The sequence below is a fragment of the Arachis duranensis genome, chromosome 8, assembly GCF_000817695.3.
Source record: "Arachis duranensis cultivar V14167 chromosome 8, aradu.V14167.gnm2.J7QH, whole genome shotgun sequence".
Lineage (NCBI taxonomy): Eukaryota > Viridiplantae > Streptophyta > Magnoliopsida > Fabales > Fabaceae > Arachis > Arachis duranensis.
In genome coordinates this window covers 37,480,747-37,494,256 of record NC_029779.3, presented here as the reverse complement: position 1 = coordinate 37,494,256, position 13,510 = coordinate 37,480,747, and the positions used below count along the sequence as shown (strand labels likewise).

Here is a 13,510-nt window from a genome sequence, read left to right as displayed (position 1 = left end):
TGTAAATAATCATCAAAATATACAAAAATTTGCTACAAATTTATTGACAATTGACATAATTATACTTCGATAAAAAATAGTTGGATTGAATTATAATGAATAAGTTAAAAATAGAGAATATTGTCTTAATGTAGGTGAATCAAAAAGTAAAACAAAAAATGATAGTGTTGCACAACAAACACATAATAGAACCTAAACAAAAATACAACAGAACTTGAAACAAAAAGAATCCAACACGGAAGAAGGGCAGCAAGTCGACAGAGATTGAGAATAGGGACAATGCAACCAAACAACACTACAAGAAAAGAGAGCTATTTTGACATGATTTTTTTTAATGGTCATAGTTAAGTGTAAAAATTAATATGTATTTTTGACAAATATCATAAATGTTAAATTTTCTATGTTTTTTTATAAATAATTTGATTGTAGAAAATTACTCCTCAATTTTGACACTTATTTATTTTCAACTTACTCCATTATTCTTTTTCTTCGTTGAGCTCCGTCAATTTCGGTATTACACTACTCTCAATTTAGGATCATATTACTCATTCTTCATCTTCAAAATCTCAGTTTATTCTTCAGTTTCAAGATCTCATCTCATTCTTTGTTAAAAATTTTTGTTGAGAATTTTTTATGGTCAATAAGTATCAAAATAAATAGTATTTTTTACGATTAATAAGTATCACAAAAAATATATTCTCAATTTTTTTTGAAAAATTATTTTTGACGGCCAATATTTATCAAAATAAGATTTAAACTTTTTTTACAATTACTTATATGTCAAAAATACTATTTTTTGACAAAACTTTTATTAACATATTTTCACAGTTAAAATAGTGTTAAAATTTGTTTTTTTGACGAATTTTAATTTTTTTGACACATAATAATCCTAAAAAATAGTCTATATTGTTGTAGTGCAATGAACAAAATAATGAAAACAAAAATTTTTTTTATGCAACAAAACATGAATCATACAATCACTAATTGCAAATTTTTCTTCATAAGAACAGAATAATAAAAACATGAAGTATATAATAAATCAAAAAATTACCAATTGTAAATTTTTTAATAATAACAAAAGTTAGAACGGTGAAATAAAAATGAAGAAAGATTAACAATTTTTAACTCAATTTTAAGTTTTTAACAAAGCTCATCAGAATGATTAACAAAAAAAAAAGCAACGAAGAAACAATAAATCAGTAACATAGGCAGTACAAATTCAAAAAATTTTAATAAAATGTAACTACAGAAACAGACAATAAAATAGTAATAGAGTTATCAATTTAAAATTTACCATCAAATACAATCATTGAGAAAAGCCAATCAAACAAGTACTGACTGGACATTAAAAAAAAAAAAGAAAGAATCAAAAGAACATTTAAATCACAACAACACCAATAGAAACATATAAAATCAAGCAACTAAAAAAATATCTAAAATTCACCATTGTTGAAAACAATAATTTATCTCAAAGAATTAAAATCTAAGCTTCCAGCAAAGTGAAGATAGAATACTCAAACCAAAGAACCTTCAATCACAGCTTAAACCAAAATTCACAATTTCCTCAAATTGAAGTATCAAGCAACTTGAAAATTAAAGCACAAAAAAATAATTTTCAAGTAAAAGATTCAGATCATCAATCCTAACCAAAAATAAAATCAAATTCCAAGAACAAAGCAATCTAGAAGCCTAGAATAGAGTAGAGCAAATCCTGAGCAAGAGAGGAAACATCGCTGACCAGTGGAACAGAGTTGGCGCCAGCAACGATGAAATAGAGCTACGCGACGGAGGCATGAGGTGAGCCCAGCGACGGTGCTTCCAAAGCTGAAATGGTAGCTGCATGATGGTGGAACAAAGCTACACGATGCCGACAGTGATTTTGAAGCTCCAACTTGCGACAGCGGAAGGAGCAATCCGGCAGTTGGACAAGAGTGAGGGAATGAACTTGCTGGCGGTGAGAGAAAGGATGAGCTCGAGGGTGATGAAAGGGAGTGTGTGCTACGCCGTTGTGTAGAGTTAGGGTTGCTGGGTTAGGCAATGGTTAGGAGCTTAGGGCATCAGCTATCAAAACGGTGGCGTTTTTTATAAAATTTAAAAAACTGGCCGAGTCCTGATTCAATTCAACTGATCGGTTTTCGACCATTTTAAAAGTCCAACATTGATTTTTAAATTTTTCTATTTTGACTTATGTCCGAACCGTTATTCTCATCCGTTCGTAGTTCAATCGGTCGATTCGAATTAGTTTTTAAAACCTTGAATATTATTGAAAAATAAAAATTTCAGAAGTGGTCACTTAGTAAAGAATTAATTTTTTAGTAAGTACTTTTTTTCCCTTACAAGTACCGTAAATACTAATTAATTAATGGGTTAAATATTATTTTGGTCTCTAAAATTTTTTCGTCTCCAATCTTTTTTTACTTACAAAATTTTAAGAACGATTTTATATATATAAAAAAAAGTTAAAAATAAAAAAAAATTTAACCTATACCTTAAAAACTAAAATCATACATAACTCTTAATTAATTAACAAAATTTGTAATCAAATTCAAAGGAAAATAAAAGGTACCCAAAGTCTTAAACTACCGAGACACGAAAAGTATAGTGTTACGGTAAGTGACATTAATGCTAATATATATATATATAATGCATAATCTAACAAGTTTAACAATCTCGTCTAATATCATAATTATGGAGAAAGACCCAAGTAGTAATTAATGCTTTAATTGTTTATTAATAGTCTATTCACAGAGTCAAAGTATATTTCAAAGGAATCATACTAATAGTACAGTATCCAAGTAAAAAGATGCTCCGTGTGACATGCATTATTAACCCACATATAAAGTTGAAATACCTTTATAAAAGAAAGCACATGCTTAAATATTGGTTTGTCTCATACATAGAATATTTTGATGTAGAATACTAGAATTATTCTTCAATCAATTAAATTGAAGGGAAAATTGTGGATTTATGACTTGAAAACTTTTCTATTATTCAAACAGTCAAACGGAAGAAGCCATGGAGCGAGTAATTTGCCAAAATCTGTGTGTGGAAGCAAACCCATTAACAAATATTTAAGGTTGATCTTGAATCTTGATGAGTTAATTGTTCATTAATCAACTTTTTATGATACCTCGCCCATTCTTATAACAACAATGTTATTTATAGACCAAAACCATTAGTTTCTATATATTTATATCTAATTTATACATTAATTTTATAACAGTAATTAAATTAAAATTTTAAACTTTACTCATTTTTTTCATTAAATTTGAAAGATGTTTAAATGGGCAGCTAGGAACGTCGGAATACAAAAAAAATANTAAAAATTTGATATTTAAAAATTAAATATAAATAAAAAAATAGTTAAACTATAACATAATTTTTCCATTTTTTTAGATTTTCAACTTCAATAGAATAATTCACAACAATATTCAATGATATCTGTCAATAGAATCATTTTTATTTTAAGAAATAAGTCACATAATTTAAGCACATATACAAAGGGGTAAAACAAAAAAACTCAAGTTAATAACAAAAATAAAAATAAAAAAGTGAAAGAAGTGTGTTTGAAAATTATATAATTATCAATTTTTGTATATATTTTTGTTACTAATTACTCTTTTATATAAAAAAGAAGAAAATATATTTTAGTCTGGCAGACTAGTCTGTCTTGTTTTGTCAAAATCTGTGAATTTGATGATACCGATTTGATGACTTTTTTTTTTAATTGGCGAGTTTCAAATTTTAGTCTGACTCACTTTTTTTGACTGATAAACACAGAAAATTAGATCCATTTTGTCACTCCTAACAAAAAAACTCACCCTCTTATTTGTGTTTATTAATTTTTTATTTTTAAAATAAAAAATCTCACCTTTTCATTTGTGATTATTAATTTTTTTATTTTTTTAAAATAAGAAATTTTACCTTTTGATTTAAGTTTTTATTTTTTATTTTTATTTTTCTTGTTTAGATTAAGAATTTTGCTAACTAAGAGCATGCCAATTTGATTTTATGAGGGTTTAACTTAGAGGAGAGGTAAACTAAAAGACATAGGATTTGACTTTGTTTATGAATTTTGTTACTATTTGAAAAATGAATAATTTTGGACGATACTAAAGATAAATATTATTGTATTTCGAAAAAAAATATATATTAACACAAAAAATATAAACCTTCTTTATTTAGTATGGAATATTTAAGAATGAGATGAATTCTTGGTTATGTTGCTCATGCGAGAATTTTGCTTAAGTAAAAAAATTTCGTTTAAGTGAGTTGTCACATAGTTTCTATTCTAAATTGCTTTTTGAATTCATTTATTTACTATATTCTTTTCGATTTTTTGAAGCTCTTGATACACCTACACTTAAAAAATTTATCACGGTTAAATGACATAAAAAGATATTAAAAAATTAATAATTAGAAATACAAAAAATATGTTTTCACATGCAACTTTATCAGAAGTAAACAGAGTCGATAAACTCAATTAATTAAACAAAATGATATAAATTAGTGAATAAATTTTATATTTTTAACACAATTTAAAATAATAAAATGGAGTTTATCCATTGAAACTCTTAAATTTTTTCTCTTTACTTTCCCTTTATTTAAGAAGCAAACCCATAACATTGACTTTAATATCGTGAGTTGTATTGAGTGCTTATCATTAGATTAAAAATTATCGATATAAATTAAGTGGAATGAAACCCTTTATTTAAACTTAATTACTTGATTGTTACCAAGCAACATAGTTTAATTTAACTCGAATGGCATCCGAAATTGCCAATACAAAATAGTGATTCATGTAAATTCTAATTCAACACATCATAAAGCATATTCCGATCATAATTGGGCATAGATTGTTCTTCTCAATTTTAACAAAAAAAAAAGAGTAGTAGCTTGTTGGCGCAGACAAAACGAAATTGCTTTGAAGACGAGAAGAAAAAGAAGGGGACATAGCACAGTAGATGGTGTCTCTTTGTCTCAAATTGTTAGAATATAATAATATAATATTAATGGAAGTCCAACCCATAATACGGACAAGGTACCTTTTTCTATGTTGTTCAAAAATCAAAGCAATCAACTTCGTGCTTCATATTTCATAAAAGCATTTGAAAACTTTTAATTGTGTATTCTTACTTTTTTTTTACTTTTTATAAAGGGAGAAATGATTATTATTTACAAAATAAGACTTTGATTTTGTAAAGGATTTAATTTTTATATATTTTATTAAGTCGACTCCCGTTAAATCAAACTTAATTTTAGTTCACAACTTAACTCAAAACAATTTAATTAAGTTCAATTCACCTAAATTCATGAACTTACATAAATAGTAGATACATTATTTATATAAATGATAACTTTACGTATATATATGTATTCTCATTTATCAATCATTTAGATTACAATAAATAGATAAAAGCATTATGATTTAGATATGACATAAATAAAAGACATTTTATCTTTATATATTTAATAAACATGCATGTCATATAAATTAAAAGTATAAAATAAGTAAGTATTAATATTTAATAAATATATATAATTATAATTGAATCAGTCTCTATGTAAAACCAATAATTAACTCAATCAAATTTAACTTATGAAACTACTATTAATAATAAGTTGAGTTGATCTAATTCTCAAACAAGTTTGCTTCACTTCTAATCCTAGATGAAAAGAAGAAAGCTAAGGAAGTAAGATTAACCTTTTACCCTAGTGTTTTTGAATTGTTTCTATATTATGTGACCCTAACAATTCTAGATTGTTTCCATTTCATTCTCACACTTTTGTATATATATATATATATATAAAAATTAAACATTAACTACTAATAAAAAAAGTTAACTATTAATAAAATTTGAATAAAAGAATAAAATTGAAATCAATAATGCTAGGAAATCAAGATGGTTCCAATAAAAAATCAGTCAAATGTTTTTGGGTGAATCCAAAATTTCTACGTAAATTGTGTTTATGTTAGGTATTAGGATGCTTCTTTTTTTTGTAAATTGGATGGTTCTGAATTGTTTTCTGATTTATCGTGTTTTAGGCATTTGGAGAGAGAAAGAGAGTAAAAAAACAGAAGCTAATTGAATTAATTTCTGTGATTCACGTTACAATGATACTGAACGTATCTTCTCCTAATTTAAATGTAGTGAAATATTTAATAACCAATATTTTAAATCATAAATAAATAAAATTAACTATTATATTTATAATTAATTAAGTTGTTCCATTCTTGAATGATTTGGAGTTAGTTCTATAAACTTTTCCAATTGAAATATGTAATACGTATATAAATCACACATGCAGAAAGAGAAGTCCACGACGTGTTTGAAGGGGTATACTCCTTAATTAGTATAGAGCCTAGAGTGAGTCAAAATTACTGATTAGCCCCACTTCCACAGTCTAACAAAAGATCCTTTACAAGTCTTTGAATTTCAATGCTTTATTTTCCATTTATACTCGCTTTCAAAATCAATCCAACATTGAACAACGCACCAAGCTAAGAGACAAGTTTAAATAAATAAATAAATAAAGAAAACACACAACAAATTCATCTACCGCAACTATAAAAAGGCATCAAAACCATTGTTACAACTCCATTTCACAATCATCACATTCATAGCATATATAGAAAAATTTCAAAAAAAAAAAAAAACCTAGCTATCTTCCATTTATTATTTTCTTTCTTCTTTAATTATCAAGAAATTAGTTAAGCATTATTATTAAGCAGCATGCAACGTGTTATGGCAGCGAACTTGTTGCAACGCAGATTCTTTACCCAACAAAGGCAAATATATGAAATGACAAAGATTGAGGCAGCAACAATAACAACAACAAGAAGGCGAGTAACGGAGCCATGTGACGTGTTCCTGAACCATAGGTGCAGGGACACCAAGAAAACAGTGGCTTCGTTACTCTACGATCACCTAAGGAGGAACGGCTTCAACCCTTTCTTGGACAACAAAAACATGAAGCCAGGGGACAAACTCTTTGATAAGATAAATAGAGGAGTTCTCGAATGCAAGATCGGTGTTGCCGTCTTCTCTCCTCGTTATTGTGAGTCCTTATTTATTTTCATATGGAAACTCAGATGCTTCGACTTCACGTGAAATTTATCATTGAAAACGGTTAGATGATTTGACTTATTTGACTAATTTTTTATCTAACAATTGTCAATTCAACTTGACATGAAATCAATTGCACCTAAATTTTCACCTTATTTTCATATAACTCATCTAAAATATTCGATACAAAATTAATTAAATATTTCAAATATATATTCAAATTAATTTTTAAAAAATTATAAATCAGACATCTTGCTCCTTAACAAATTTTTTTCTGAAAGTCTTTAAAAATTATTTTCGTCAAATAAATTAACTTCTGCATTATTTTTAAGGGAGCTAATTTATTTTAGAGTGTATTTTTTAACATTTGATTATCTTATAATAAAATTTGTTAGAAATTCATATATATAACACATATTAATTTGATTGAAAAAGAACGAAAGAACCAATCTATACAAGGAGAATAATTCTCAAAGACTTTTAAAAAATATAAATTTATTAATGACTAAAATATTGGATATAAAATTGTTTGAAAAATAATTTGAGCAAACTATTTGACTGGAATTGGTGTTTGTGCAACATAGGTGAATCATACTTTTGCCTACACGAGCTAGCGCTTCTAATGGGGTGTAGGAAGAAGGTGATACCCATCTTCTGCGATGTGAAACCTTCTCAGCTTCGTGTTCTTAACAATGGCAAATGGTCCCATGAAGATTTTCGCAGGTTTCGTTGGGCTCTTGACGAGGCCAAACATATTGTTGGACTCACCTACAATTCCTCAAAAGGGTATCGTTATTTTAATATTAATATTCTTAATAAAAATGTATATGTGTTTTTTTCTTAATTAAAAAATATATAATTATTTAATTAATGATAATTTTATAACTGTATTTTTATACACATCTCAAGATTCGAGTGTTTGGTGTACGAAATATTAATTAAAAAAAAGAAATATATGGTCAAGATTAATCATCAATACAACATTATATTGTGCTATGTGTTTCAGCAGTTAATAATATTATGTTATTATTTTCTTAAATTAATTAATTGAAACAAGTTTTGTCCTTGTGGAAAATGCAGGAACTTATCAGAAATCGTGAATAGTGCGACTGAAATCATTATTGGAAGCATGATAGAGCTTGAAAATGAAGAGCATGTATGTGCAGATGCACATCATCAGAACATGCCCATTATTGCTCTTTAGGGTCATAATATAATTACCCAATAATAATTTAATGTCATTTGTTTATAGCTTCATTTAATTAATTTGATTCTTGTTATTTTCAATAAAGTCTCTAAAGACTGTATAAATTAAATAACATTAATTAGATTTTTTTATTTATACAGTGCAAGATATATATAACAAACTTTAGTGGCACATATTCATCAGAATTTCAGGTGCTTTTATTTATTTTTCTGTAAATTGTTGCCATTATATGTTGCTACTAATGTGTCTACTGTTGTACTTATATGTTGATGTACTCCTATCTATTAGTTGAATGTAAATAAAAGGGCCTATCTTCTAATAGTCCTTCTCATTATTAGTTCCTTCATTAATATATTTTTTCTTTTTTTTGGAAGAATATTTTGTTGCTGTTGTTGTTTTCAATTTAGGAATTGAATTTAGAAATGAGGTTTATTTGCATAATATTTTTTTCAATTTCAATTTTAAAATAATTTTTCCACAATTAAACAGTTTATATAAACTATAAAAAATAATATTATAATAATTGTGAGGGATAAAACATAAAAGCTATGAAGCATGGACACTTTGTTGAGTTTTGTGTCCGCGTGTCGAACACATTTTGGACAGGACACTCACTATATTCGTCCGACACGCGTGTCACCGTGTTTTAATAAAAAATAAAAAATTCTTTTCGAGACACGCTTGGACACACCTAAATACCATCATGTATCGGTGTGTCCAATCTTATTCTTAATATATATTTTTGAAATAAATTTAGATATAGTATATATTATTATTTATTAAAATAAAAAATATTTTTAATACTTGATATAATTAAAATAAAATGTTAAAAATAGTTAAAAAATTAATTTATATTATAATATCAATAAAATATCAAAATATCTTTACGATTTATCTAAAAATATTTTATATTTTACATGTCTCTCGTATCTTATAACTTTTTAAAATTTGCACGTTGGCATATTTTGTGTGTGTCTGTGTCTGTGTCTGTGTCTATGCATCATAGCATAAAAGTGTGATTAAAGAAAAGGTTTGTTATAGTTAGTTAGTTATAAGGAAGTTAGATCAGTTATAGATATTTTCTATAATTAGCATAGCAGCTCGCTACTTGCAGTATATATATATAGTATGCTTTGTAAGCTGGCTATTCATTACACACTTAATTTGCTTCATTCTCATTATTGTTAATAAGATTCATCAATCCTTCTTCTCTTCTCTGTTTTATGACTTTTCATCATCAACTTAATCATTTCTTGCTTGACAAGCTTGGTTAAAGAACCTCTTAAAAAATAACTAGCAAATTATTTGCCACGTAATAAAGTATTTTCAACATCAATTTTATCAGAATTAATTTTTTATAGTAAGTCGCATAATATTACCATTTTTCTATTAGTCGCATTCTTATCAATATATATCCTCACATTTTAGTTCAATCCATTTTACCACGTGTGTCCAACTAGGAAACTAACCTTTTTGATCAACCAATAAAAATTTTCAAAGACAATTTCCTTTAAGCCAACAGTTAAGAGATGAGAAAGAGAGAGGAAAACAGAAAGTTCAAAGTTGGTTAAGAAAAAGTTGTTTTTCAAAAATTTTACTTCTTCTTCGAATTTTTATTGGATGTGAAAATATTTGGGGGAAAAAGCATAAGCATAAAATTACAAGAAATGTGAGAGAATTTCTTCTAAATTTAAAAACTACGCATATAGATTAGGTTTTCAATTACTTAAGTTTTAGTTTAATTTATACTTGTGAACAGAGTTAGGATATAGACTGAAAAAGGAAGGATTGAACTTATTATTAGCTTGATTTTCCGTTAACATCATGTAACCCATTAGACTTGATCTAGTTCGCTAATAGTGAGAAGCAGGAGTAGTGTTAAAAATATATATATAACCAAACCTAACTGAACCAAATCATTTTAAATAAACAAGCTTATGTGATTTGGCTTGGTTTAAATCTAAATAAAACTTTAGAAAAAAAAATTATTTTTTTTGCAAGAAGCTCATGCAGCTGTGGCAAGAAGTTCGTGTAACTGCAGCAAATTCGAACCATGGATAGAGCAGATTTGGCTGAAGAGAGGAAGCAGGAGAGCACCATTTTGAGATCAAGGCCAGCAAAAATAGCGCCAATCGAAGCTTATGGAGTAAGGGTTAGGGTTAACAAGATTTGGGGGACACATGGAGCACCTTTATGCTTGTAATCTTGAAAATTCTCTTTTTAATGAACAATTCTAAAATCCAATCAAGAAAATAGAACAAAATTGAAAGACGAATTTTTTGGATACCAATAATCTGAACCAAGAAGCTGAGTAGACCTAAGGACGAGGCCAAAAGAAGCAGGGAGCAGATTGGCGATGGACCCATCAGCAAGGGGAAGCGCGATGCAACTGGTATTGACGAGCGGAGGTACACGGTGGCAAGGATTCGTGCGCGGAGGTGTGTTTCATGCCTCTGTTCCCGTTTGTATTTGCCAAAGGAACCAAAGAAGGAAATCTGCTGATTCTTCACTATATATACCCAAAACGATTGAATTGCAGTGATTTTTACTGAACAATTGCTATCCAACACAGTACTACAACTAAAGCCAAATTGCAGCTCAAAACCGACGCGACTCTACCAATTTGCGACGAGTTCAAACACATACGCTAATTTCTGGCCGCTATCTTCCACCTCTCTTATAGTGTCTTGCCGGTAGTCTTTGTTGGCCGCCCTAGCTGACCTCGCCAACCGCCCTTGCCAGGACGAATGGTTGCGCCACCCTCCCATGAAGAAGTTGTCAGAGACTAGAGATTAAAGTTGTTAAGTGAATCAATCAGTTAGAACTTGTGTGATGATGCCATATTTGATTTATTGGGATTTGAATTTAATCATATTACTTTATCTATAAATTTATTCCTTTAACGTTATGATGACTAAAACATCTTACTCGATGAACTCAATATAAATATTGAGGTTACAAAATATATAAATCCTATGCAAATCTCTGAGTATTGTAGAAATAAAATTTTCATAATCCTGACCTTCATAGTTAGCATAGTTTAAAGAGAATACTTTCTCAAATAATATATGAATGGAATTTGTGAATATGTTGGCAAAGAATTTAGAATGAGAGTAAGTGAAGAAAGATAAGAGTTTTTTTGTAATGAAGTGGAGAAAGTATATGAATGACAATATGTAGAGATAATAGAAGATAGAAAAAATAAGTCATCTAGCAAAAAAGAGAAATAGAATGAGAAAGGAAGGACTCAAATGGCTCTTAGCCATGTGTAGATTGTGTTAGAAAAATCTAACTCGTGTTTAGATGAAATCTTCAATATGAATGATCACTTTGCAATTCCGATAATATTTTCTACGTTTGAAATTCGAAAATATCTATTAGAGACAAATTTATAGAGAATTGAGTTATCTTTCAAACTATCTTTGAGTAAAGTCAATTAAATATATGTAACTTGAGATATTTAGAAAATACTGTTGGTATATCAGACTGATTGTAGGGCTGGAAATGAGTCAAGTCAGTTCATGAGCTAGCTCGAGCTCGACTTGTTAATAATTCAATAAGCTAAATTTGTGAACCGGTGATGAGTTGAGCTTGAGTTTAGAATTGAGCACATAAATTAAATGAGACGAGCTTCAACTTAGATAAGCTCAACTCATAAGTTGGCTCGATTATATATATATATTTTTATATAAGACATAAATAAAAAATTTATAATTTATTGATAAATAGACAATAAATAAAATTGATCTTTTTAAATATTTTTAAAATATATAGATTATAATTTATTGATATAGAATTATAGATTATGTTCCTATTATTTGAGCCAGCTCCTGAGCTCGGCCAACTCATGAGCTTTTGGTGAGTCGAGATTGAACTTAAGAAATAGGCTTGATTGTTAATGAGTCAAGCTGTGAGCTGTCAAACTCAATTTTCGTAGGCCGAACTTGAGTTTGGTCTAATTCGGCTCAACTCGGCTCACTTCCAGCCCTAATTAGTTGGTTACATTACGATTTTCTACTATAAACTTATAAAAAATCGATCTACCTAATTGAATTTGAATTTAATTTTATACTGAATTCAAAGAATAAAGATAATTTTCTTATCGTTTCATATAGTCAAAGAGTATTCAAATTCAATAAGTACAAGATGAATATATCTTTAAAAAGTTATTTATTTTCGATTAAGAATTCACTATCATTAGTATTTTCATATTTTTAAATTTTAAATTAGATAATGGATATATATGTTAGTTTTTTAAGTGTATTATCTTTTAATTTTTTTATAAAGGTAAATTTAAATTATTATAAAATTAATTAATTAATTAATTATTAAATAATAAACATGATTAAGAAAATTGAGATATTACAAATGACTTGGTCATCATGTGAAATGATCTTATCAAATCATGGTGATGAGTTGTTATTTTTCATTTTCTGAAAGTTATCCTAAAATGGACGGTTATCTCATTCTAGTTTATGTAATTGAAGTAGTGAGAATAGAATTATATTCTTGCTTACTCTCCAAGTTGGATCAGAGTCGGTTATGAATCCCAAACTCCCAATTGATCGGATTGGACGAGCCCAAATACAACTCACGCGTATGAAGAGGGATTGAATGGAGCGTCACATTCACGCGCTCGCCACTCAAACAGTTACGTAGGCTACGAGTAATGGCAGACTCATCCACTTTTTCCACTTCCCAAAGCGATTCGAAAACAAAACAACCCTTTCATTTTCGAGCGAAAATCGAAGTTCAAAATATACAAGTCTTCGCTAACCTTCGAAACCTCCATCAACACACCATCAAACTCTCCATCAAGAATCTGAAGAGAAAACAAAGCAACAATACTCAAGGTAATTTCATTAAGATTCCTGTATATTTTCCAGATTAGGAACTAGGTTTTACTTTTCTTCTACGTCGTTGTTCTAGGGTTTACTGTTATTCTTGCTTCTTTGTTACACTGTTCTTCTACGTTGTTGTTCTAAGTTCTCCTGTTATTCTTGTTGTTCTAGATCTTCTGGTAACTGATTTTTGGGGGTATATTCCGTATATTGGGGGTGTATACTGCTTGACCTTGTAATGTTGCTTGATATTGAAGCATGTTTGAGTGATATCTGACTGATATATATGGATGTATCTGAATCATATCTATGGGTGTATCTCACTGTTATCAATGGGTGTATCTTACTGTTATTAATGGGTGTATCTGACTCATATATATGGGTGTATCTTACTG

The 13,510-nt window shown here is 28.3% G+C and overlaps 1 protein-coding gene across 1 annotated transcript; it reads left to right on the top strand.

Annotated features, from left to right (window-relative positions):
* The first annotated feature begins 6,744 nt into the window (after positions 1 to 6,744).
* Positions 6,745 to 8,271, top strand: LOC107462512 (TIR-only protein-like). Its single transcript, XM_016081108.3, has 3 exons — positions 6,745 to 7,059; positions 7,652 to 7,853; positions 8,148 to 8,271. The coding sequence occupies exons 1-3, from the start codon at positions 6,747 to 6,749 to the stop codon at positions 8,269 to 8,271; spliced, it is 639 nt and encodes a 212-aa protein (XP_015936594.3). The 5' UTR covers positions 6,745 to 6,746.
* The last annotated feature ends 5,239 nt before the right edge of the window (positions 8,272 to 13,510 follow it).